Genomic DNA, 26,042 nt, shown 5'->3' on the forward strand with positions numbered 1-26,042 from the left:
GTAGGCCTGCATTGCTATAATCTTCCGTCTTAGAACAGCTTTTGCTAGGGGTGCCTGGGTGGCTCAGTTGTTAAGTGTCTGCCTTCGGCTTAGGTCATGATCCCAGGGTCCTGGGATTGAGCCCCGCATCAGGCTCTCTGCTCCGTGGGGAGTCTGCTTCTCCCTCTCCCACTCCCCCTGCTTGTGTTCCCTCTCTCGTTGTGTCTCTCTCTGTCAAATAAATAAATAAAACCTTAAAAAAAAAAAGAACTGCTTTTGCTGCCTCCTAAAGGTTTTGGGTTGTTGTGTTTTCATTTTTTTTCCATGTACTTTTTTATCTCTTCTTTGATTTCCTGTTTGACCCATTCATTGTTTAATAACATGTTATTTAACCTCCATGTACTTGTGCTCTTCTCAGATTTTTTTTCTTGCAGTTGACCTCTAGTTTCATAGCCTAGTGGTCAGAAAAGGTGCATGGTATGATTTCAATCTAATTGAATTTTTTGAGGTTTGTTTTGTGGGCTAATATGTGATCTATTCTGGAGAATGTCCCATGTGCACTTGAAAAGAATGTGTATTCTGCTATTTTAGGATGGGATGTCCTCAATATATCTGTTAAGTCCATCTGACCCAATGTACCATTCAAAGCCATTGTTTCCTTGTTGATTTTCTGTTTACACCATCTGTCCATTAATGCAAGTGGGGTGTTAAAGTCCCCTACTATTATTGGCTATTACCAATTAGTTCTTTAATGTTTGTTATTAACTGTTTTATGTATTTGGGTGCTCCCATGTTGGGTGCATAAATGTTCATAATTTTTACCTCCTTGTTGGATTGTCCCCTTTATTATTATATGGTGTCCTTCTTTGTCTCTTGTTATGGTCTTTGTTTTAAAGTCTATTTTGTCCCATATAAGTATTGCTACTCCAGCTTTCTTTTGACTTCCATTTGCATGATAGATGTCTCTCTATCCCCTCACTTTCAATCTTCATGTGTCTTTAGGTCTAAAATAAGTCCCTTGTAGGCAGCATATAGGTGGATCTTGTTTTGTTTGTTTGTTTGTTTGTTTGTTTGTTTGTTTGTTTGTTTTTATCCATTCTGACACCCTATGTCTTTTGATTGGAACATTTAGTCCATTTACATTCAAAGTAATTATTGATAGATATGTATTTATTGCTATTTTGTTACTTGTTTTGTGGTTGTTTCTAAAGATTTCCTCTAGTCCTTTCTTGTTTTTCTCTCTTGCATGTTTTGCTGATTTTCTTTAGTGATATATTTAGATTTCTTTCACTTTATTGCTCGCATGTTTATTCGTGGTTTTTAATATATGGTTACCATTAGGTTTGTATATAACCTCTTCTGCATTTGGCAGTCTTTATCGATTTCATGGTCATTTAAGTTTGAACCCATTCTTTTCTCCTTTTCTCCCCATGTTTTAGGCTTATGTTATTACATTTTATATCCTTTTTTGTGAGTTCCTTTACTGATTTTTTACAGAAATATTCATTTTTATTGCTTTGGTGTTTCCTACCTCTCTTCTCTATATTTAGTTGTAGAGTTTGTTCCTCCCATTTTTAGATTGCTCTCTGATTTATTGACTTGGGACTAGTCAAGTTGAAAACATGGGACGGGGTGAGCTCAGGGTCCTCCTACTCCACCATCTTCCCAGGCTCCTTGCTTGCTTTGTTTTTGTTTTATGTTTTATGTTTTTAAGTGTCTTAATCCTCCAAGGATAAATAATGTTAATGTTCTCTCCCAGAGAAGTGTATTCTTCTCTTCAATTCATTACTATTAAACACTTCTGAATCTTTTACTGTGCTAGGTCCTGGGAATTCAAAGATAAATAACACTTCTTTTTTGAGAGAGGACTTCCTCTCTCAATTGAGGGCTTAAGAGTCTGATGAATCAGGTCACCATATTAGCTGATATGGAATAATAAAAAGGAAACTCAAAAGAATCCAACCCAGCTACAGAAGGGAGAAGGGCTTTGATCTGAGTCACTGAGTCTTAAAGGATAATAAATATTTAGTTGAAGGCAGAGAGGGAAGAAGAAAAGTGGGGAAGGTGGCAATGAGCTCCATTGGGTGAGGCTTTCAAGCAAAAGGGATGGTTTGAGGAAGAAGATGTACAGCTCAAACAGTATAATGCTGTTGGGGCATAAAGTGAGGCATGAAGTGTCAGGACAAGAGAAACTAGCTTGGAGCTCGGTGGAGTCCAGATCGTGGGAGACTTCCTGTCCATACTATGGTAGAGCGGTATGATCAAATATCTGCCTTAGCTAGTCCTCTCTGGGAGAAGGGAGAAGATGAACTTCAGGGAAACAAGTCTAAAGAGCGAGACAGGTAGTAAACTGTACTGGTAGTCTGTGGAGGAAAAACACAAATGATTGAAACTGCAGCATGGACAAAGAAGAGGAATCGTTTATGAGAAAAATTAGTGATTATAATAGGTAGGGGCTTGATAACTGATAGATAATTGGATAATTGATAGATGAGAAGAGAGAATAAGGAAGATGAACGAGTCCAAGTGACGTCAATCAGAAGAGATCTTCCACAAACCTCCACCCCCTTATCTGCGCCCACGAATTCTGTCTGTCTTCCTATCCCCGTAGGTGAACATATGTGTATCTAAGGTCTCTCTCTCCATCTGTGAACTGGATCCCCACCTGCTTTCCTACTTAAGAAACTGCTCCTGAAACTCGCCCCACCTTCTCCCGCATCATCAATTTTTCCCTGTCTACTGGATCATCAGAGAAATCTGCAGTTCTCTCCCTTACCGAAGACAAAAACAGGAAAAACCCTCTCGTGACCCCCACTACCCCTGTAGCTTCTATCCTCACGTCTCCAGCTCTCCTCCTGCTGTCCCCCATCCCTCCCAGCCTGCTTTGGCCACCACCCGTCACTAGCACTGCCACCCAGTGTGACCCGTGCCCTCCGACCGCCGCGCCCAGTGCTCGGTCCTCAGGACTCACCCTAGTTGATCTGGGCAACCAGAACTACACAGCTGATCATTCTCTCTTACTTGAAATAGTTTCTTCATCTGGCTTCCAGGATATCACACACTCTTACTTTTCCTGCTACCTCATGATATCTTACCATAAACCAGGTGAAAAAGACAGGTGGCTGACATGTTTGTTTATGGCATCTTTAAATATAGATTCTTTTACTGGTGGTGAAATATACATAATGAAACATAGCAAACATTTTTGGATGTATACATTGTAGCCAATGCAATGGGGCACGGCCCTTAAAATGAATGAAAAGATGCTTGTAAGAAGGAATCCCGGGGGTCAGCCACCAAGTTCAGGTTGAATAGGGGAGGAGTAGTCAGGAGAGAGCTGCTGCTGAGGAAAACAGAGACCAAGAGACTGGAAATTTCTATGGATCCATCTCAAAACCTAATATTGAGTGGGGAAAAAAGTTGCCAAAAGATATTTACAGTGTAATATCCTGTATGTATATTTGCAAACTCATAAAGCAATACTATATGTGATTTATGGATATGTTTATGGATAAGTAAAGTATAAAACCTGGATGGAAATAATATGTAAGAGTTTTCACATTATTCTCTGTGTTTTTCTGACTATTTGAAACATTTCCTTATTAAAATAAAATAAGCTATAGGAGCCAGGTCCACGAAGAAAACTAGGGCAGTAGGATCAAAGACCCAGGTGGCAATGTTAAAAGAAGAAGGAGAATTCATCCTCTGAGGCTTGGAAGGAGGTGGGAAGTAAAACTAAATGTGGGAAGTGACTGGAAACAGAGGAGTGCAGGAGCTGAGAGAAGTCATGTCTGACAGCCTCATTTTACTTACAAGAAACAGAAAGGGCCACGTGTACACTGGGAGCACCGAGGGGTTGAGGAGAGGCTTTGAGGAGGGTGTCAGGGTCACTGAGGGTAATATGAAAAAGGCTGACCAAGGACCGGCAGAAAGATTATCAGACAATACCAAAGGCACAATTGACTTAAGACACTGCGAGCAGGCCCAGTGCCGCATATCTGAATTTCTCAAGTAGCCTGTGCATGAATGCGGAAGGCATGGTGTGACATCCAAGGCTGGGGCGAGATGTTGGAAGCAGGGCGAGAGCAACTGAGTGAATCCCGGATGCAGGGCAGGGAGGGAACTGCCCCTAGGAGGAAAGCGCAGAAAGGCAGGCCTGGATGTGTGATGAGGCCAAGGGGCGCATGAGAGGCTGTGGGGGTGGAGGAGGTGGGGTCATAGAGCAGCAACAACACTCTGGGCCATGTGGCCACACTCGTCTTTCTTGGGGTAACTTATGTATGTCTCTGCCACCGGGTGTCATTTGATAAGGCATGTTGCTTCCAATTCTCCTGCGGTAATTAACCCAACTATTAAAGCATCACAAAACAGAAAGTAAGAGACATGGTTAATACACTGGGTTGAGTGGTCCCACGGGACTGAAAACATATGTGTCGATGGATTAATAGCGGAACTGTCACAATGGAGAAGTTAACAAATTATAGGGAAGTTAGTCGCCCACTAGTGACATTTCTGAATTTCTCAGGTCTCACTGGTATCATATCCTCTTAATGAACATTAATGAAAATAAGCCATGCTTACACGGGCAAGTATTTTTGTCCCATATTCTCCATGAAATAATAAAGCATTATCCAAAGATTATAAACCCAGAAGTATGGGTCATGTAATTATCCTTATTGCCACTAGATGACACTATAGCTTATTGCTTTTGTGTCAACAACGTCCACTCCCAGTTCAAGGAAGATCTTTTTTAAAATTTAAATAAAACATATGGCTTTACAACTAGTTCTTAATAATTCAAGAATCTGATGGCTTTTGGAAGATGCAGGCAAAAATGTTGCACCTTCCAAAGCTCCTAGAATGAGAGCTTTGCTAAAGCCTGGCCCAAATCTCCAAAACTGCATACAAAATTGAGTGTGTCACACACGTGTGTGCATTTTCTTGTGGGAGGAACTTTAGAGTTTAGAGTTCTCTATGACCCTCTTCCTGTGCCAAGAAAGAAGTCGACCACCATGACTCTAACCCCTGGTTACTCACATCTGAGTTCATGTCTTTAAGGCTCTTAAAAATGAATTCAGATGGAAATAAAATAGCTTCTCAGGTACCACTTTCTGGTGTGTACAGATTTCCTGCCCAATCTGTAAATCGGACAAGAGCTGGTTTTTATAAGCAGAAATGGATGGCGCCAAGTTGTAGCAGATACGGAGAGCCAGGGGGAGCGACTGCGATGTCAGGCAGAAATGTGGGCCGTGAGTAAGGAAACACCACGGTCAAAGACCCATGATCTTATGGAGAGACACAGAGAGTATGGGGAGCAAGAGAATGCACCCGACCCTGGGGCAACAGTCCAAGAGTCAGAGCCCAGGAGCCAGTGCCTGAGACCAAAGTCCTAAGTGAAATCTCCATCCACAGCAGGGTGGGGACAGTCCCATTCAGAAAAACGGGCAATGACGGATGGAAAAAAGAGGACATGACCGTGTTTAAAACAGTTGTAAGCTCTGGTAATGCACAGGTGTAACTTTACCACTAACTGAACTTTAGCTTTGGTCTCAAACCCCTATTTTCATATGGTAGCAAGAAGAAAAAACACATCTTAACAATTTGAAGTAGCATCTCTTTTGAAACACACTGAGTTTGGGGTGAATAAGCTCAACGGGGTTTCTGTCTCCCGTGCCGGCATCTGGGGAGTGGGCCCCCAGTCCCTGTAGGACCGCCTGCGGGGGTGCTGCTGTGGGTGAAAGTCATCACGAGTTGTCTGGGCGTGGGCTGCGCAGGACTGTGGCTCCCAGGAACCGGTGACCGCTTCTGCTTCTTGGGCCCCACCTCAGCTCTCCCTGCTGCTGCCAACCCCCTGACACTCAGCCCCGTCTTCCAGCCGGGTCCCCCGGGAGCTCTGGAGCATCTCTGTTCTCAGCACAGTGAGCCCGTGAGACGCAACAGTCACCCCATGAATATTTGTTGATCAGATGACACCAGGGGCCCTTTGCGGTGCCCTTCCTCCTTCCTCAGTTCTTTCTCCCTGCTCCCAGCTGACTCGGCAGGGCCCCCACTCCCCTCACCTCCTCAACACGCGGTTCCTGTCAAAGTGAACAGCATTTACGCTTCCAACTGTGAAAAAGGTGAACATTTCCTGCTTTATTACTAGGAGGTTGATTTCGAGAGCTGAAGGAAACCTATACAATGGCACTGTTGTGATTTCACAGAGAAGTGACAATATTGAGGCTTCGAGAACATTAAGCCACTTCACAAGGTCGCAGCACTGTTCAGAGAAGCCCGTCAGATGGGGGGGCGGGGGGCTGCAACTCTCAACCTCTCTTCGGCTCTAACCAATTATTGTTGTGTTGGCTTATCTCACTCAGATACAATGACAATGGCTACGTGGAAGACGTGGAAGTAAATTTCATCGTGTGGGAAATACATGGCAGGAAGGACTACAGCTTTAATAATACCATGAAGAAGGTACGGCATCTTTGAAATGAAATAGAACTTAGCATGCAGTGACACCTGCGGCTCTGTTTTAAATCTATATATAAATTATCTAAGGAAAATAGAACCAGTTACATGTGGGTAGAAAAAAAAATATGACCTGTGTATTACATTTTGTGACTACTGAAATTCATTGGTGACAAGCGAAGCCTTGGTCATCAGAAGAATAAAATAATGTTTAGAGTAGGGTGACGCAATTATAGGTGAATATTTTCTTTTTTTTGCCACAGTGTATTCTGTGTTTGATTATTTATGGATCTGCCTTTGGCTCTCACACATTCATCATGCTGGTGCTACATTAAGGGCACACTCCCTAGGCTTCATCTCACTTGACTTCCTTGCGTCATTTGACCCACTGACCTTGGCTTCACTGTCCCCACACTCTCCTGGTTTCTTCCGTCCTCTGACGGGTCGAGCTCAGCCTCCTTGCTGACAGCACTTTCTACTTTGCAGAGCCTCTCCACAAACAGCATTGATTCCTACTTTTCCTCAGAAATCTCATGCTCAAACAAAGTCAGAGGGATAACTCCTTCCAAAGGAGCTTTCTCATCTATCAGAGACCTTAATTCTCCCAGAAGGAGAACCCACCCAGATAGCAGCCAGGAGACAACGAATTCCACCTGCTACCTGCTCAGGATGTTGCAAGAACTGTCTTTCAATTCTGTGGCCAAATAAATCCATCCCACCATATTCCTCCTACACTTGTCCAGCCCCCGAAGCGTGCATCCTTCAGGCCTACTCTCTCCTCACAACCTCATGCTTACTCTGTCCTCCTTCCACCTGGGCCCAGATCCCCATTACTCTCCACTGTCTCGAACTTTTCTAATATACCTTAGGGCTAAATGACTCTAGACACTTCAGCAAACATTTCTCCAAGAATATAATTTTCCATGTTTTTCTCTCAGACCAGGGGTACTCTTGATGAGCTCTGGAATTAAAGTGCTCCCTGACCCACAGTGTCATTTCCAGATCAGTATCTCCTCACCCTAAGCACAGTGTCCTTTGTTTGAGGCCCCTGTCATCCAGGCGTCATGTACCCCATCCCCACCTGTTGCTCTCTCATACTGAGAACTTGATGGGTTCTCCTCCTGCCCTGAAAGCAATGACAATTGACTCCTGAGTTCTGCTAGCCATCACGTAGGGCTGTTGCTGGGAAGACACTTTCTAAACAGGAAGGGCATTTCCTGGCCCCGTGTGCATCTAGGTGGGGCCGTGTGACTGGCTCTCACGCTGTGGAATGAGCAGAAGCGATAGGCGTCACTTCCAGGATGAGGTGTTGAGAAGGGCTCACATGAACCTCCGTGCGTCCTAGCTTCCTCCATAGTCGGTCTATTACAGCAACAATGATGGAGAGATGCAAGTCGGATGAGAAGAGTCCGGTGAGGGTATTCTTCAAGGAGCCACTAGAGAGAAAAGTCTAATCCACTGCTCTGCAGAGAGTCCATCCATGGGAACCATCTCCCCAGGGGCATCTGCACTGGAGTACGTGTGATTAGGAATTCAACTGCAACGCGTAAAGGCTCTGAGGGCTGGGGTTTACTGCAGCACAGCAGAGACTGCCTTGACCAATGCAGCTTCCCCTGTTATAATTACATTTAAATTCAAACACTCTGGTCTTTGACCTCAACCCCCAATTCTCTAGCTCTATTGGTGTTATTCCACTATGCCTCTGCCCCTTGCTTTTCCTCACACTGTCTGTCTAGACATCCACCATATGGAGCCCTCTGCTCTCTCTCTCTCTCTCTGCCACCGTCTTGCCAATATGTGCAAGTCACCTTCCCCAGTGTTGTTCCTGTGCACCCTGTGGCAACTTTAAACATCAATCGTTCTACCTTATCCATGCCTCTGTCTGAGCTGCCAATCACTTCTAGAAAAAACATATCAAAATTGTAATAACGGGAATTAGGAACTCAACTATTGGGAGTGATGGCTGAAGACAGAATTGGTCAACTGGAAGAGGGGTCAGAAGGAAATGCCCAGAATTATGCATAGGGAGATAAGCTGATTGAAAATAGAGACAAGAACATAATGGAGATTCACTGCCTAGATATGAGGACTAGAGTCCTAAAAAGAGAGGAGAGAGAGTGTTTGCCAGAAGCAATATTTTCCCAAAAGGCAAAAGACATCGAGGCACAGAAAAAGTAATCTGCATCTAGAAACACTACAGTTAAAGTTCTAAAATGAAAAACAAAGAGAAGAACCTTAAAGGTAGCCAAAGGAAAAAAGAAAAGTTACTCTCAAGAGAGTAGTTATAAGACTTAAGGCTGATTTCTCTATAGAAATAATGCAAACCAGAAAACTTTGAACAAAAATATCTTTCTTCTCCCTCCCTCTTTTTTAGCGGGGAAGGGCAGAGTGAGAGGGAGAGAGAGAGAATCTGAAGCAGTCTCAATGCCCAGCATGGAGCCCAACACAGGGCTCGATCTCACAACCCTGAGATCATGATCTAAGCCGAAATCAAGAGTCGGACGCTTAACCCACTGAGCCACCCAGGCGTTCCTGAACAAAAATATCTTTACTGATACTACTGAAAGAAAATAAAGTCCAAATCTAACATTCTATATGCAATGAAAACAGCCCTTAAAAAATGAAAATGAACAATGGATAATGCTTTAAAAGACACATGCAATTAGAAGAGGAAAAATTTTAAAGTGAAAAGAAACAATGGGATAAAAAAGATTTAATACCAAAGATGGGCAAAGCTCCAATAGACGGGTAAATGGACATCCTGAAAGAGAAAACCAGAACAAAGGAACAAAACCAAGCTAATCATTCAAGAAAACATGTCTACCCCACCCCAGAAAAAAAGACTTGAAGTTCCATATTTAAAGAGCATATACTCAAGAATATGAAATCAGAACAGCCAACCCAAGCAGCCATCTAGGCAAACAAAGCAAGCAATTTACATATAAGGAAAATAAAATTAAATTATAATTTTTATAGCAATGCTTTATGCCAGGAAAAAATGGAGTAAAATATTCAAGATACTAAAGGAAAATAAACACGAGCCAAGGATTTTATATTCAGCAAAACTGATGACTCTAGAAAAGGCACAAACTGCTATTAACGTGTAAAAAGCTCAGATGATATTGTTCCCATGAGCCCTTCCTGAGTAACTTACTAAATAATAAACCTTCAAGCCACCAAAATCACTAAAGAGATATCAACATAAGAACTAGAGGAAAGCATAATGTAGTATAGAGTTACTTGCAAAACTGAAGCAAAGTGAGTATTAAAGGGGAAAGAGGATAGTATATAATGGACGTATTCTCTAACAATATAGATACAATACAATTATAAAATATGCTAGGAGAATATGAAAGCCTACGCCAGGGGAAAAATATAACTTTTCAGTAATCATGATAGTAGGGGTAATATTTGTATTAGTTATTCTGGTCTTCTGAGGTGTGTAAAGTGAGATATTCTAATTCTTCACCAAGTGTTTTTGGCATAAAAGCAAGGAGATACATATGTAATATAGAAGAAGTTAGACAAAATATCCTGAATTTGAATAAGATTCAGTGTAAACTCATGAGGTATTGGAAACTCATGTGATCTGGATAAAAGTATATAAATATATTGTTCAGAGAGAGAGAGAGATAAATTTTTCCTACACTGTCCATTAAAATCCCTAGAAACATAACTAATCAGTAGCTGTAAGTATCCTTAATACCCAGTCGGTTGTCTTGAAATATAATTTCCCACTAAAAATAACTGGGGATTCTTAGATAAATAGCGGATTCCAAGCCTGGGGGAGGAAACGGACATGATGAGTTTGGAATAGTTTGACATTCCCATTAGCAAGGAATAACCAAAGACTGCTAGGGTCATGTCAAAAGTAATCGGAAGTCAAATTGAAGAGATTGGCCAAAGATGGGACAATTAGAGCTTCCTTATGGATAGTTATCGCAATATTGCTAAAACCCGTTGAATATGTTAAACCTGTGAGTTCATAATGATTTTTTCAAGAAATCACCTTCGGAGAATGATAGGGAACCAACTCCTTATTTAGAAAAATGGCAAGAAATGAGAACGACACCTATATTTATCCTACCGTCCCCAAATGAACTATACCAGTGGATAACCAAATAGTGGATAAGGGGAAGCATCTCTTTATAACATGTTTCTAGTTGACAAATGGAAAAAAAAGAGCATATCATCATTTTAAGCCCAAATAATAGAGGTTACTATAAACAAATTTATATCAACAAATTTTGACAATGAAGAAACAGATAAAATAGCAAATGCCTTGAAAAACACAAATTACCGAAGTTTCTTATATTCTAAGAAAGAAATGTCTGACATCTCTAATCCCAGATGGCTTTCCTAATGAAGTGTACCAAACATTTAAGAAAATTTTCCTTCAGTTTTCTAAAAACTCTTCCAGAGTTTTAGGGTGGAGAGAGCACTTCCCAATTCATTTTGTGAATCCAGGAGGACCCGAGGAGGACCTTAAAAGAAAAAGGAATTATGAGCCAATTTCACCCATGACCACAAATACAAAGCACCTAACCAAAATGCTAACAAATCAAACCCAGCAGTATATTTAAAAATCACACATCCAGACAAGTTTTGTTTATTTCATAAATAGAGTTGGAATATCATTTGAAAATCAAAGAAATCCACTATAGTAATAGAATAAAGAAGAATAAGCATGGATTATTATAATAGTTGAAAAGTCATTCAATTAAAAAATTATTCATGCATAACATTATTTTTAAAATAAATCTTGGAGGGACACCTGGGTGGCTCAGTCAGTTAAGCATCTGCCTTCGGCTCAGGTCATGTTCCCAGGGTCCTGGGATCCAGCACCCCATCGCATCAGGCTCCTTGCTCAGCGGGGAGCCTGCTTCTCCCTCTGCCTGCCACTCCCCCTGCTTGTGCTTGCTCGCGCTCTCTTTCTCTCTGACAAATAAATAAAAATCTTTAAAAAAAATAATATAAAATAAATCTTGGAATTCTCAGGGTCATGAGTTTAAGCCCCACATTGGGTGTGAAGCCTACTTAAAAAAAAAAAAAGAATAACCCCCAAAATAAGTATATCGTAACTTCCTTAACCTAATAAAATGTAAGTACAAAAAGACAAACAAGAACAAAAACAAAAACCTTAGAAAACATCTTACTTAGTGGTGAAAATTTGAAAGCTTTCTCTCTGAAGTCAGGAGTAAAACAAGGGTGCCAGTTATCACCATTTCTATACAACATTGTTTCTGATCTCTGTAATAAGGCAAACAATAAACAATAAAAATAAATTAAAAGTATAAGGATTGGAAAGGAAGCAATAAGACTGTCATATTCACAAGTAACATGACTTCATGTGAAACACTTAAACTTAGTGAGTTTAAGAAGTTCTTTTTGTACAAGGTTAATATACAAATGTCAATTGTTCCCCTGTGTATCAGCAAACATTTAAATAATGAAAAGAATTAAATATATATTTTTCAATGGTATTAAATATATTAAATACTTATGAATAAATTTATATTCAAACATATGTGTGTACAATTTTTATTACATTTTTATTTTAACTACAGTTAGTTAACATACAGCATAATATTAGTCTCAGGTGTACGATACAGTGATTCAAAACTTCCATGCATCCCCTGGTGCTCATCACAAGTGCCCTCCTTAATCTGCATCACCCACCTAACCCATTCACCCTACCCACCACCATTCTGGCAACCATCAGTTTGTCCTCTATAGTTAAGAGTCCGCTTCTAGGCTTGTCTCTCTCTCTTTTTTTTTTCCTTTGCTCACTTGTTTCTTAAATTCCTATATGTACAATTTTTTGACAGAGTGGTTGTTTAAATGAAGCCCAGACGTGGAAGTCAATGACTAAGCTTAACCAGCACCTCCCACTAGAAGAAGCCTGGGGACCTGAAGTAAGGAAAATATTACCTACCAGATTTTATTTATAATAACTAATTTGGCATTTCAGTATTAACAAAAGTTTGATGAAAACGTTTTGGATTTAAATTTGCTTTTGAAAATCAAATGCAACTTTTCTGTTGGATTAATATTGTGATTTCAGAAATGCATCATCTTAATTTCTATTTGATCTTCCATTGTTCCTCTGTTACTAACAATTTTGTTTTAATTTTTTCTGCTGAAAATCTGTTTGCAGATTTATTAAATATCTGACAAACATGTTGAAGCATTGAGAGTGAGGGTTTTTTTAAGATTTTATTTATTTACTTGACAGAGAGCGAGCACAGCCCCCCCTGTAGGGGGGCTCAATCCCAGGACCCCAAAACCACAACCCGAGCCACAGGCAGACACACAACTGACTAAGCCACCCAGGCACCCCGAGAGTGAGTCTTTCTAAAGAACACCTGAACTTTCAATTCTTGTACTACTGAAAGATCATGGGGTGCCTGCGTGGCTCAGTTGGGTAAGCGTCTGCCTTTGGCTCAGGTCATGATCCCAGGGTCCTGGGATGGAGCCCTGTATCCGGCTCCCTGCTCAGTGGAGAGTCAGCTTCTCCCTCTCCCTCTGCCCCGCCCCCTGGCTCATGCTCTCACTCTCTTGCTTTTGCTCTATCTCAAATAAGTAAAATCTTAAAAAAAGAAAAAACAACTGAAAGATCATTTCTGAATGCCAACTATCAATCCCTATACTGCTTTCAATTTTTTCAATCAACCTTTCTTGAATTGAAATTAATTTCTGTTATTTGGAGAATAAAATCATATCTCATAAATTAAAGTGACCTATATGGTACCTGACCCCATAAAATCTAACCCCTACAACAGGAATGTTACTTTGCTTCTGCATCAGAATCTGCACATGTCAAGACAGAGATACATACAAATAATTGTATTATCCTCTGTAGTCCCATCTCAAAACATCCCACTTTCCAGCCACAATGTCGTATTCTTCCAGCAACATAACCCTAGAACCTTTACTCTAACAATCCTTCGAACAATCCTTCAACCTCAAAATGACATAACCATGCTCACCCTGCCCCTAGGTTCTCTTCTTGCTCTTTATGCTGCTTAAATTCCATGGTCAATAATTATAACACTCAATTAATGTGTACCCTCAATTCCTTCCTCCCTCTCACTTCTTCATACTTGTGTAGCTAAATCACAACCCTAGTTAAATCCCAACTATCTGCCTTGACAGCCGACTGTGGTCAAAGGAATACATACCCATGCTGGTTTATTTCACCTTAATTTCATGATTAAAACAGTCCTGTAATACTGCCCGACAAACATAAGTGTATTTCTCCAGTTCATTCCCTTTTCCTCTCTAGCTGCTGCATACTTTCTCCTCTCCCCTACAATCTCCAACACCTCTTCCCCTAGAGAAGGACCTTAAGGTTTTTGTCTTTTGTTTCCTATTCAGAACTATAAGCACTGTTTCTCTTATGCTATTGGAAAACCAGGAGATTTAAATCAACCATATGAAATAATCAACAAGTCTAACTATAATCATTTAATTTGGCCTGAGGACCATTCTGGAATGTATGTGTTTTGTGTGAAGATCCTGGATCCAAACTATAGGTGAATATAAATGTTTTATTATAATCGTTTTAGCATTTGTTTAAAGGGATAATGATGAGCTTGAATACAATTTCTACTTGACAAAGTCCAATAAATGAATTACACTAAAACATGGCAACATCACATAAGGCATGAGGGAAGACCATAGCTAGTAGGAAAAATAAAAATGCCATAGAGTCTGGGGTCACCACTACTAGAAGAGTTTCATGAAACACTAACTCAAAAAGATATGTGTACCCTCATGTTGATCATAGCATTATTTACAATAGCCAAGACATGGAAGCAACCTGACTGTCCATTAATGAGTGAGTGATAAAGAGAATGTGATATACAATGAAGCATTATTCAGCCATTAAAAAAAAGAAGGAAATCCTTTACCTCAAGAAAGAAGAAAAATCTCAAATAAACAACTCAACTTTACACCTCATAGAACTAGAAAAAGAACAAAGCCCAGAGTTAGTAAAAGGAAGGAAATAACAAAGATCAGAGAGGAAATAAATCAAATAGAGACTAAAAAGACAATAGGAAAGATCAAAAAAACTAAGAGTTGGTTTTTAAAAAGATAAATAAAATAGACAAAATTTTAGCTAACCTCAATAAGAAAAAAAGAGAGAGTACTCAAATAAAATCAGAAATGAAAGAGAAGTTACAACTGATACCAAAGGAATATGCAGGATCATAAGAGACTACTATGAATAATTATACACCAACAAATTAGACAACCTAAAAAAAAATGGATAAATTCTTAGAAACATACAACCCACCAAGACTGAATCATGAAAAAATGGAAAATCTGATCAGACTGATAACTAGTAAGGACAGTGAATCAGTAAGAAAAAAACGTCTCAACTAACAAAAATCCAAGACCAGATGGCTTCATTGGTAAACTCTACCAAACCTTTAAAGAATAATATCTATCCTTCTCAAACTCTCCCGAAAAATATAAGAGGAAGGAATATTTATAAACTCATTCTATGAGGCCAACATTACTAATACCAAAGCCGGACAAGGATACCACAAGAAAAGAAAATTACAGGTCAATATGCTTGATGAATATAGATACAAAAATCCTCAATGAAATATTAGCAAACTGAATTCAGCAATACATTAAAAAGGATCATATAATATCAAGTGGGATTTATTCCAGGGATGCAAGGATGATTTGACATCTGCAAATTAATCAATGTGATATGCCACATTAACAAAATGAAGGATAAAATCATATGATCATCTCAGTAGATGCAGAAAAGCATTTGACAAAATTCAACATTGATTTATTATAAAAATTGTCAACAAAGTGGGTGTAGAGGGAACATACCTCAACATAATAAAGGCCATATAGGACAAGCCCACAGCTAACATCATACTCAGTGGTGAAAAGCTGAAAGCCTTTCCTCTAAGATTGAGAAACAAAGATGCCCGCTTTTATTTTTATTCCACATAGAGTTAGAAGTCCTCTCCAGAGCAATTAAGCAAGAAAAAGAAACAAAAGGCACACGAATCAGAAAGGAAGAAGCAAAATTTTTACTATTCCCGGATGACATGGTATTATATTTGGAAAACGCTGAAGACTCCACCAAAAAACTGTTAGAACTAATAAACAAATTCAGTAATTGTTGCAGGATACAAAATCAATATACAAAAATCAGTTGTGTTTCTATATGCTAATAATGAACTATCAGGCAGAGAAATTAAGAAGCCAATCTCATTTACCCGTGCATCAAAAAGAATAAAATGGCTAAGAATAAATTTAACCAAGAAGTGAAAGACCTAGACCCTGAAAATTATAAGACAATGATGAAAGAAATTATAGAAGATACCAATGATTGGAAAGATATTACATGCTCATTTGGAAGTTTGGAAGAACAAATATTGTTAAAATGTCCATACTACCCAAAGCAATCTACAGATTCAATGCAATCTCTATCAAAATTCCAATGGCACTCCTCACAGACCGAGAACAATCCTAAAATTTGTATGGAATGACAAAAAAAAAAAAAAGAAAGAAAAAGAAACCAAATAGCCAAAGCCATCTTTGAGAAAGAAGAACCAAGCGAGAGGCATCACACTCCCTGATGTCAAATTAAACTACAAAGCTATAGTAATCAAAACAGTATGGGACCAGCATAAAAACAGACACATACATCAGTGGAACAGAATAGAGAGGCCAAAAATAAACCCAGGCATATGTAGTCAATTAATTTATTACAAAGGAGCCAAAAATATATGGTGGGGTAAGGACAATCTCTTCAATAAGTGGTGTTGGGAAAACCGGACAGCCACATGCAAAAAAATGAAACTAGACCACTATCTCACACCACACACAAAAATTAACTCAAAATGGATTAAAGACTTGAATGTAAGACCTTATGCCATAAAGCTCTTGGAAGAAAACGTAGATAGTAAGCTCCTTGATTTCAGTTTTGGCCATGATTTTTTTGGACTTGACACCAAAAGCAAAGGCACCAAGAGTGAAAATAAACAAGTGGGACTACATCACACTAAAAGCCTTCTGCACAGCAAACGACACCATCAACAAAATGAAAAGTCAACCTGTGGAAATCACACATCCAATAGGGGATTAATATACAAAATATACAAAGAATTCATACAATGCAATACAGAAGCAAACAATCCAATTAAAAAATAGACTGAAGGTCCGAATAGACATTTTTTCATGACATACAGATGGCCTACAGGTATATGAAATGGTACTCAGCATCACTAATAATCAGGGAAATGCGAGTCAAAAGCTCAGCGAGATATCACCTCACACCTGTTAGAATGGCTAGTCTCAAAAAGACAGGAGATGACAAATGTTGGCAAGGATGTGGAAAAAAGGGAATCCTGTGCACTCTTGGTGGGAATGAAAGTTAGCACAGCCACTATGGAAAATACTATGGAGTTTCCTCAAAAAGCTAAAAACAGACTACCATATGATCCAAAAATTCTTCCCCTATTTTACCAAAGAAAATGAAAACCCTAACTTGAAAAGATGCACCCTCATGCTCATTGCAGCATTATTTACAGTAGCCAAGACACGGAAACAACGCACGTGTCCATCAATGAATGAATGGGTAAAGAAGAAGAGACAGATAGATAGATAAATAGATATAGATAGATGTAGATATATATATATATATCTATATGTAATGGAATATTCAGCCATAAAAAAGAAGGAAATCTTGCCATTTGCTACAACATGGATGGACCTTGAAAACATTAGTCTAGCGTCTACTTCAGTTGAATCCTACTTTTGCCACTGGTAGATATGTCATCTTAAGCGAATTGCTTAGTCTCTGAGCTTATTTCTTTGTTTGTAAAATGAGTCTATAAGACCTATCTTATAGTATTCTGAGGATTAAATGACAGTACCTGGGTAAAAATCCCTAATTTTGCTCAATCAAGTTAAGTTCCTTTCGTTTCTCTTCTCCCACATGAAAATAGGTGAAATGCTATCATTAATGTTTATTTAGCTCCTGTCTCATTCCAAGCAATCTGATAAATCATGAGAGATACTCAGTAACCTTAGAAATAATAACATAGTGCCCTATATCAAGTTCTGAAGATTCTTAACTTCCTGAACCAGCCAACATCAGGTGCACGTCACAGGCTCTTCGATCAGAAAATCCTGAATTCAAATCCCATCTCTGCTACAGACAACTGTAAACTTTTGCAAGTAGCTTAACCTACCTGAGCCTCTGTTTCTTCATCCAAAAGAAAGTGTTGCTATGAGGATTAGGCAGATAATTCATGTAGGACATTCGATACATTGTCTGGTACGCAGCAAATGCTCAGTTAGTATTCACTTTCAACAAGTACTACGTGCTCGGTAAAACAGTATGATTATTATTAACATTATTCTTGCTGTCGCCTTGGGACCCACTATCAAAAACGACATCAAGATGTTAGGAGGGTAGTGAGGTTGCACTGACAAGCTCGGAGAAATCGTGCCACAAGCAGCCCAAGTCACACGTATGGAAAAATCACCACAGCTGTGATGTAAATGCATCTCTTCTCTCCATTATCGAGAAAGTGACACCCTCATTAAGATTATCTATGATTTGATCATTACCATAAAGATTTGGAGGGAGGCTTTTAATATACTGCACTTAATTTAATCATTAATATTATTTATCTCATTTGCAGTTTCTGTAACCTAACAGCTATATTTGCGATAGAGACCTTTGGAATGATTCCCAGGTAATGCCTGCTGCCTCATTAGGCTTTAGTGAGGGGAGTCGTAAAAGACAGGGGTGGCAGACAAAACAAGAAAAGCACCTCTCCCCCATTTCCCTGGGACCCTACTACTTCTGCCCTATATGTGACATCCTCAAATTGTATGTATCAATTATCCCAGGGATACAGCGGGAAGGAATTTTTGAGAATTGTTGCTGCAGCTGGGGTCCCATTTTGTCTCATCCCCTCAGTGGCCACTGTCTTCCCATCAAACACGTCTTTGAACCCCACCTGAAGGGCAGAGTCTAGGCTGCCGCGGGGGGCCTGGGAGGAGACAGTGGCTGCTTGAGTCTGCCCTCCACCACTGGCCATCATTCTGATGCATCCAGAGACAGGTAGGAAAGGCATGTTTCTGGACTCCAGTCTCCTTGGAGAGCAAAGTCTTAACGCTAACACTGAGATTGCAAATGACCTCCCTTCTTTGTCCTGGGCCTGGTTTTTTGTTTTTGTTCTTTTGTAAAATGTTAAACAAAAATGGAAGACAAACGATGAAGTTACTCATGGCCCTACTTTAAATATTGCTGACTCCTTGATGTTTTGTGCCAATGGAAGATTAACAGTGTGCATAACCTACAAATGAGATAAGCCACGCGCTATTTCTAAGTGACTTTGGGAAACATCTATGGCCTTTGACAGTGACTTCTCCTCATTAGATTGCCATGTTTGATTTAGATGAATATTAAGAACATACGTGCACACTGTCAGAAGGGGGCATTGGTGAATTGGAGAGGAGAGATGACAGTGAAGGAGGATTTCACCTATTTGCCCCAGCTTGTCTCCCAGGAGCTGGATTTCAGCAGCCAGGGGATATGGTGCAGCTTAGGGGTTGTCCCTAGATTAGTGACTGCAGCTTGGTCCCTGTTACACCTAAGCCCCCAAAGTGGGAGCAGAGGCAAAGCGGGGATTAGCTGGTGGTAACCATTTTCCTAGTGAGAAAGCCCTTTTCATGAGCAAACATCGGCTGAAGATCAGGCTATAGGAGGCCAAGATCTTGGTGCTTCCTTGTCTTCCGGAGTACTCAACCACTTTCCCAAATTTTCCACTGTGTCCTTTGGAGTTGTTACCTTTTAACCAGCAAACTCACTTAAATCCTCAATCGTCCTCTGAGCTCCCACTCTATGTCCCTCCATCCCCCAAGGACACTGCTTCACCTTCAGCCTTCTAGAGTGATAGCTGTTGACTTTCCAATGACCCCCAGGTGCCTCAGAGTGCCATTACCACTTCCGGGCCATTATTTATCCTGGGTCTTCTAAAACAAAAGCAGAAAAAAAAAAAACTTTTTTAAACACACACCTTTTTTTCCTTACATTTCAAAGTGTACTACTTCGATAACACTTGCTAGTAGTCCCTACCCCTCTGGGATTTGCCCCCCCAATCTGGCAAGCCCCCAACTACCTACTTTTTGATTACACCTGAGCAGCCAAGGATTGGTAAAGAAAGTTACACAAAGGGCAGATTAATCACCAACTTCATACAGGTCACCAGGACTATCTGAGAATCTTAGTATCTTTCTCTGGTCAACCAATATCTCCACTCTCCGTAACTACCTCAGACCTTATCGAATCAGCTTCCTCCTTGGACCATCTTTCCTTAATGAACATCAGAAGAGCTTGTTTCCACCATTACAAAGAACTTAGAAGCCTGCAGGAAGGAACACTCCTGATTCCTGATTCCAAACACACCTACCCACACCTATGTTCATTCTCTCCTTTTTCCATCCTGTTACAATTAAAGACATTTTTTCCTCTTCCTTAAATATAATTCTTCCACAGGTGCTTTGAACCCTCTTTCCACTTTCTAAGGAAACTTCCAAATCAATTATTTCTTCTCTCTTTTATATATTCAAATTTCTCGCTCAACTAGATCCTCCCCATAGGCTTTTAATCACCCCCAAGTTTTTAATTTAAATATATATAAAACCCCAACCTCCTATCCCCCTCTAGTTGCCATTCTCTCCCCCCAACTTTGCGAGACAAACTTCTCAAAAGGTTTGTCTACATAGTCTCCTTTTCTCTATATTCTATCCCTGTTTCTCTAATCCACCCAATCTGTTTTCTGTCTTATTATTCCACCAATTACCTCTCTGCATTGGTTTCTGAATTAGATAAAACAGCTACCTTTCCCAGTCTTGAAGGACTGGCCTCAGATCAGAGATGAACCTTATTCTTCAGCCTGGCCCTAGCTGTTTGTGGTCTCTCAAACCTTTGATTGTCCAAGATGCCTTCTTAGTTCCCAGGACCTCGGTGTCCCAAAGAAGAGGGCCTCAATCAGCACCTAGATGCAGGCTGATTGGAAGCTGGACCCTCAGGCAGCAGGTTTTTTAAAGTATGCAAATAGACCTCTTTCAGTGAAAGACTAGGAGATGGGTGTTTCGGTCTACACCATCTGCACCAAGTCCTGGGTTTTGTTACAGTCCTGTACTACTAGTGAATGTAGTAAGCTCTGTGGGCCACCAGAGCCAGGCTATAAAAGGTGTGTCCCCTGGACAACAGCCATAGCACCTGGGGCACAAGACATGTGCACAAGCTCCTTTCAGAGAGATACCAGTGACCTAGGGAGAAGCAGAGGGAGAATTTAAGATGGCACCGGCCACGCTCCCCAGAGTCTCTGGAGAGGATTGCAGTCAGCCCCTCGATTTGTGTTAAATCAGGAGCCTAAACCTCAGGTTGCAGCTTTTAAGATAAGCAAATGGGCCTCTTTCATGGAAAGGCTGGGAGATGGGCATTTAAGTCTGCTGTCTCTGTACTGAGGGGTGGCGGGGGGAGGGAGGCTTAGCCACTGCAAGTCCTCAGGATCCCTTTGTTTGCTATCACCCCGTGCATCTCATAGACACAAGCCCAGGTGGCTTTCAGAGCTAAGTGTCTGGGGACCTGTTCCTCAGGTGGAACTTTCGTGAGTTGGGACACGATGTTGAGTCCAAACTCTTCACTCCAGGGAGAAGCTGGTAGTTGAGAGTTCCCTCCTGGTTGTATGTTGCTGCGCTGGGTGTGGGGTTTATGGTAAGGCTGTGTCCCAGTCTCTTCTACCCATTATGATGTGGGTAAATTTTTTCTCATTCACCCAGTGTGTAGATGTTGCTCAGCTAGTTTCTGGATTTTTTTTGGATGGAACTGTTCCTTAGGTAGCTGTGGCATGAGTGACTATGGAAGGAGGTGAGTTCGGGAGCCTCCCATGTCACCATCTTGAACTGGAACTGGCCTACACCGAACCTGATAGATATTTGCCAGTCCTCATCTCATTTTATGTTTTGTCGGTGTTGACTTTCCCTTTGACCACCGTATTGCTTTACGGGTTTTCCTAAACTTCTATAGCCACTCTTTCTCAAGTAAAGAGAGCCCTGACCTCCTTTACAAGACAGTAAATGTTGATTTCCCTCAGGGCTCAGCCCTGGTCTTGTGAGCTTCTCACTTTGGCAAGCTCATCCATACTCATGGTTTCAGTAAGCATCTATATACACATGACTTCCAAATCATATCTCTGGCCCATCCAGAGCTATACATCCCACCATCTATTAACCTCTTTTCTCAAAAAACTGGCCAAACTGGACATGCCCCAAAATGATCTCATGATCTTATCACGCACTCCCTTGTCCCATTATTTGTCCCACTCTAAAAGGGATCCATCAGGGTAATTGTATACAGGTGTCATTGCACAGCTCCAAGAGAATCCATTTACATGGGCTATAATATGAACAGTGCCTTCTGGAGATGAACAGTGCAAACCCTGTTTTCCAGAGTTCCTTCTCTTGGGAAAGAGCACACTGAACTGTACAAGCCAAATACCTATGAGTCAAAAATGAAAACAAGAAACCCCCCCCCAAAAAACAAAAAACCTAGGGTTGTGTTCATTTCTCTGTTTCCCCCAGCTCAACCAAACAGTCACTGGCTCCCATTCATTTAATCTCCTGAATTGCCCTTGAATGGATCCACTTCTTACCAACCCCATCACCAGCACTCCAATCCAAGCTACGATTGTCTCAGATGGGAACTACCACAATAGACATCTGACAGATCTCTCCTCATTCATTTCTATTTTCTTCTGGTTCATTTTCTTCACTGGAGCCAAAGTGATCGTCTCAAATGCTAATTTTATAACTTGAAAGCTTTAAGTTTCTTTCCTTAGAATGATAACTCCTCAACATGGCCTACAAGACCTTCCATGATCAGGCCGCCACCTACTTCTCTAATCTTGTCTTGCATTATGTTCCCTGCATAATCTCTACTCTAGACCCACCAAACTTTCAGTCCCCAACCTTCTCCATGCTCTGTCCCATAGCAGGACCTTTGCACATTCTATTTCTTCTATCTGGCAACTCTTCCTTCCCCTCTTTTTTTTTTTTTTAAGATTTTATTTATTTATTTGACAGAGAGAGAGAAAGAGCACAAGCAGGGGGAGGAGCAGACAGAGGGAGAGGGACTCGATCCCAGGACCCTGGGATCATGACCTGAGCCAAAGGCAGACGCTGAACCAACTGAACCACCCAGGCGCCCCCCTTCCCCTCTTTATCTACTTAACTTCACCAACTTCATTTCCATTTGATTCTTCAAATTTTAGGATAATTATCTTTTCCCCCCATGGAGGCATATCTTGACCCTATCACCAGGCTAAATCCTGCTATAGTAAACTTTCATTGCATTGTATATCTCTCCTACTTAGTTCTTATCACAAGTGCAATTTTATATTTCTTTTCTCATCATTGATTAACAATTATGTCTCCACTAAAATGTAAACTCTCTAAGAAGGTGGAGACCATGTCTATTATTACTTATCATTGTTTTTCCAGGCACTACCACAATACCTGGCTCATATCAGATGATTTGTCAAGTTAGTTAATTAACTTCCAAGAAGGAAACCATTCACTGGAGCCAGATTAAGCTTGTATCCACATAGGAGGAAGGTCAGAGTAAGAGGACCAGGACCTGGGGAAACCGTAACACTGCAAATAAATAATCATGGCCTAAAAAGGAACCGAAAACTAAAGTCAGATGCCGGGACACCAAACAGAAAGTAGCACAGCATTTGGCTCAAGCAGTAAATCCGCTCTGGTGGAAGGCACTCAGGCAGAGTCCCAGGTGAAGGGGCAGATGTCTGGCACCCAGCTGAAAGTAACATCTACTAAGTGGTGTACACGCACACACATGCGCGCGCACGCGCGCGCACACACACACACACCTGGTTGACCCTCAGGTGCCTCCAATTCAATATGCCCAAAAGTAAACCAACTGTGTTTACATGCCCTCACTAAAGTGCTCTTCCCTCTGAATTTCCTCTCTCAGTGAACGGTGATAGCATCCTCATAGTCACCTCATTCCAAAACTTGGACAACAACCGTTACTCAAACCCCACATCTCAACAATCACCAAGACCAATCCAGTCTAACTTCCAAATCTGTCTTAGATCTATCTGCTTCTCTCCACTTACTCAGACACTAATTTAATGAAGACCCTCATCATACTTGCATTATTAAAAAACCTCAAAACTGGGGTTTCTTCCTCCGCACTCCTACTTCCCATTCATCCATTCTTCACCCTACAATCAGAATCATCCTTCCAAAATCCACACCCTGTAGCTTAATAAAAGCTGTCTCTGTCACCTCTAACCACCGATCATTCCTCATCTCTACCACTCTGCCTACCACCCGAGCTCTAATCATACTGAACTAGTTCTAGTTCCAGAATGTCTGGGGTGATCTTAAGGTTTTCCCATGCCTCCACAACTTTGCATAGGCATCTCCCTTAGCCTAAAACTCTATGCCCACCTGTTTCTTCCTCTACTTCCAGGCATTTTTATCTGGCGAGCCCATTCTAAGGCTCCAAGTCCTACTCCCATCCAGCTAACTCCGCTACTCAATTCAAAGGTCCCCTCCACTGGAAGGCCTTCTTGTATGTCTGGCCCCCATGAATTTTATATTTCTTTTTCTCATTCTATTGATCACACTGTCTATTCTCTTCCCTAGTCAACCTCTAACACTAAGAGGCAAACATCCTGAGGGTAGATAAGATGTCTTATTAATCTTTGTTTTCTGTCAGTGGCATAGGAATTAGTCATTCAAACATTGTTTGACTAAATAAATTAACGACGAAAGTGAATGATGACTTCTAATGACTTTTTCTTCTTATTTCAGTCCAAGTGGCTACCTGGTTGCTGCCTTCCTATTTGTCCTGATGCTACTGTTCTTCAGTATTCTAGTTTTGAGCTATTTCCATTATATGAGGATTTATAAACAATATCTTTATGAACCAATTAACAGATATGATAGAAAACAAAAGAATAATTAGGAAAAACGAAAGTTTGTTTAGTATTGAGGTATATATACGTAGAGAGTGTATATATATATACTTACAAGTGTGTGTGTGACCAAGAAATATTAAGGATAAGCACATAGTATGTATCAACAAACTCAAGCTCTAAAAATGTTCTTAAACTACCCAAGAAAAATATTCTCAGATCTATTGTGTGTTATAAAATTAATTTTAAGGTATTTGCCCTTACCTTAAGGTATTCTATATACTCTTACATGGCTTTTTTAAAAATTAAAATAAAAGAAAACGAAATCTGCCTATTAAAATCATTCTTAAGAATGAAAGTAAATTTTTGTAAGTGTATAAATATTTCAAATTTTTTTTAGCATGGGGGAGGGGCAAAGGGAGAAGGAAGGGAGGAAGCCGACTCCTCGCTGAGCGCAGAGCCTAACTGAGAGTGGAGCCTAACTCGGGGCTAAATCTCACGACCTGTTCGTGCCCTGAGCCGAAATCAAGGGTTGGACACTTAACCGAATGAGCCACGCAGGCGCCCCTCAAATGTTATTTTGCATGAAACTTTTCATATGAAATCTTACATAGCTGTAGTTAATTTATGTATAAAGGCTTAATGTGTCCTAAAAAATCTGTCTTAAATGTATTTCAGAAGTTCTTCCAGTGGTAGATTCACACATGAAATGTACAACTTATTATACTGAAAATGAGAAGCTGATGCTCTAAGCTTTGAAGTTTTAAAATATGATTTTCATGTTCAACATAGGCTTAATTTATCTAAATGTTACCACAGCTTTCAAACAATTAGTATTTGTAACAGAGTTCAATAGAGAAGCAGAACTTGTGAGATGTGTGTGTGGTGTGTGTGTGTGTGTGTGTGTGTGTGTGTGTGTGTGTGTGTAAAGAGATTTATTTAAAAGAACCGGCTTATGTGATTGTGGAGCCTAGCTAAACAAGTTTGAAATCTATAGCACAAACATCAAGAATAGAAGATCGCAAAAAACAGAAGAGCAAGATGGAACTCCATGGGCACAGATCAAAGCTGTTGTCCATAATTAGAATTTATTTTACTGAAATCAAGAACAAGACGGGGATACCTGCTATTCAACACTCTTTTGAAAGTTCTGACATTACAAGAGGAAAATAAAATGAAATGACCGTTGTAAATACTGGGGGAAAGGAGATAAAAATCCTCTTTTTCAATAATAACATAATATGCCTAGAAAACCTAAAATTAGTAACAAGAATTACTAGATTAAGATAACTTGATAGCTCAATATGAGATAAATATTTAAAAATTAATACCTTTTCTAGGTGTTTGCCTTCCACTCAGGTAATGATCTCAGGATCCTGGGATCAAGCCAAATGGACTCCCTGCTCAGCAGGAAGTCTACTTCTCCCTCTCCCTCTGCCCCTCCCCCCAGCTCATGTGCTCTCTCTCTATCAAATAAATAATAAATAAATGAAATACCTATTCTCTATAATGTTCTATAACAGCCATAGAAAAAATAAAAAGTAATCTATTCATTGTAATGACTAATTATATATAATTAAATTTAACATAAAAGGTTTTAGACATACA

At 40.3% G+C, this 26,042-nt stretch overlaps 1 protein-coding gene across 2 annotated transcripts in view; it reads left to right on the plus strand.

Annotated features, from left to right (window-relative positions):
• The window catches only part of CATSPERE (catsper channel auxiliary subunit epsilon), a 172,688-nt gene extending 148,204 nt beyond the window's left edge, over nt 1–24,484 (plus strand). For both annotated transcript variants that reach the window (XM_088016862.1, XM_088016863.1), the window contains 5 exons: nt 6,339–6,438; nt 12,261–12,347; nt 13,810–13,967; nt 18,117–18,170; nt 24,331–24,484. In XM_088016862.1, the coding sequence (XP_087872988.1) occupies nt 6,339–6,438; nt 12,261–12,347; nt 13,810–13,967; nt 18,117–18,170; nt 24,331–24,484 (553 nt within the window). The remainder of the gene's footprint in view (nt 1–6,338; nt 6,439–12,260; nt 12,348–13,809; nt 13,968–18,116; nt 18,171–24,330) is intronic.
• The last annotated feature ends 1,558 nt before the right edge of the window (nt 24,485–26,042 follow it).

The sequence above is a fragment of the Eumetopias jubatus genome, unplaced genomic scaffold (assembly GCF_037043125.1).
Source record: "Eumetopias jubatus isolate StellerSeaLion01/CBP00866 unplaced genomic scaffold, mEumJub1_p1.0 scaffold_12, whole genome shotgun sequence".
NCBI lineage: Eukaryota > Metazoa > Chordata > Mammalia > Carnivora > Otariidae > Eumetopias > Eumetopias jubatus.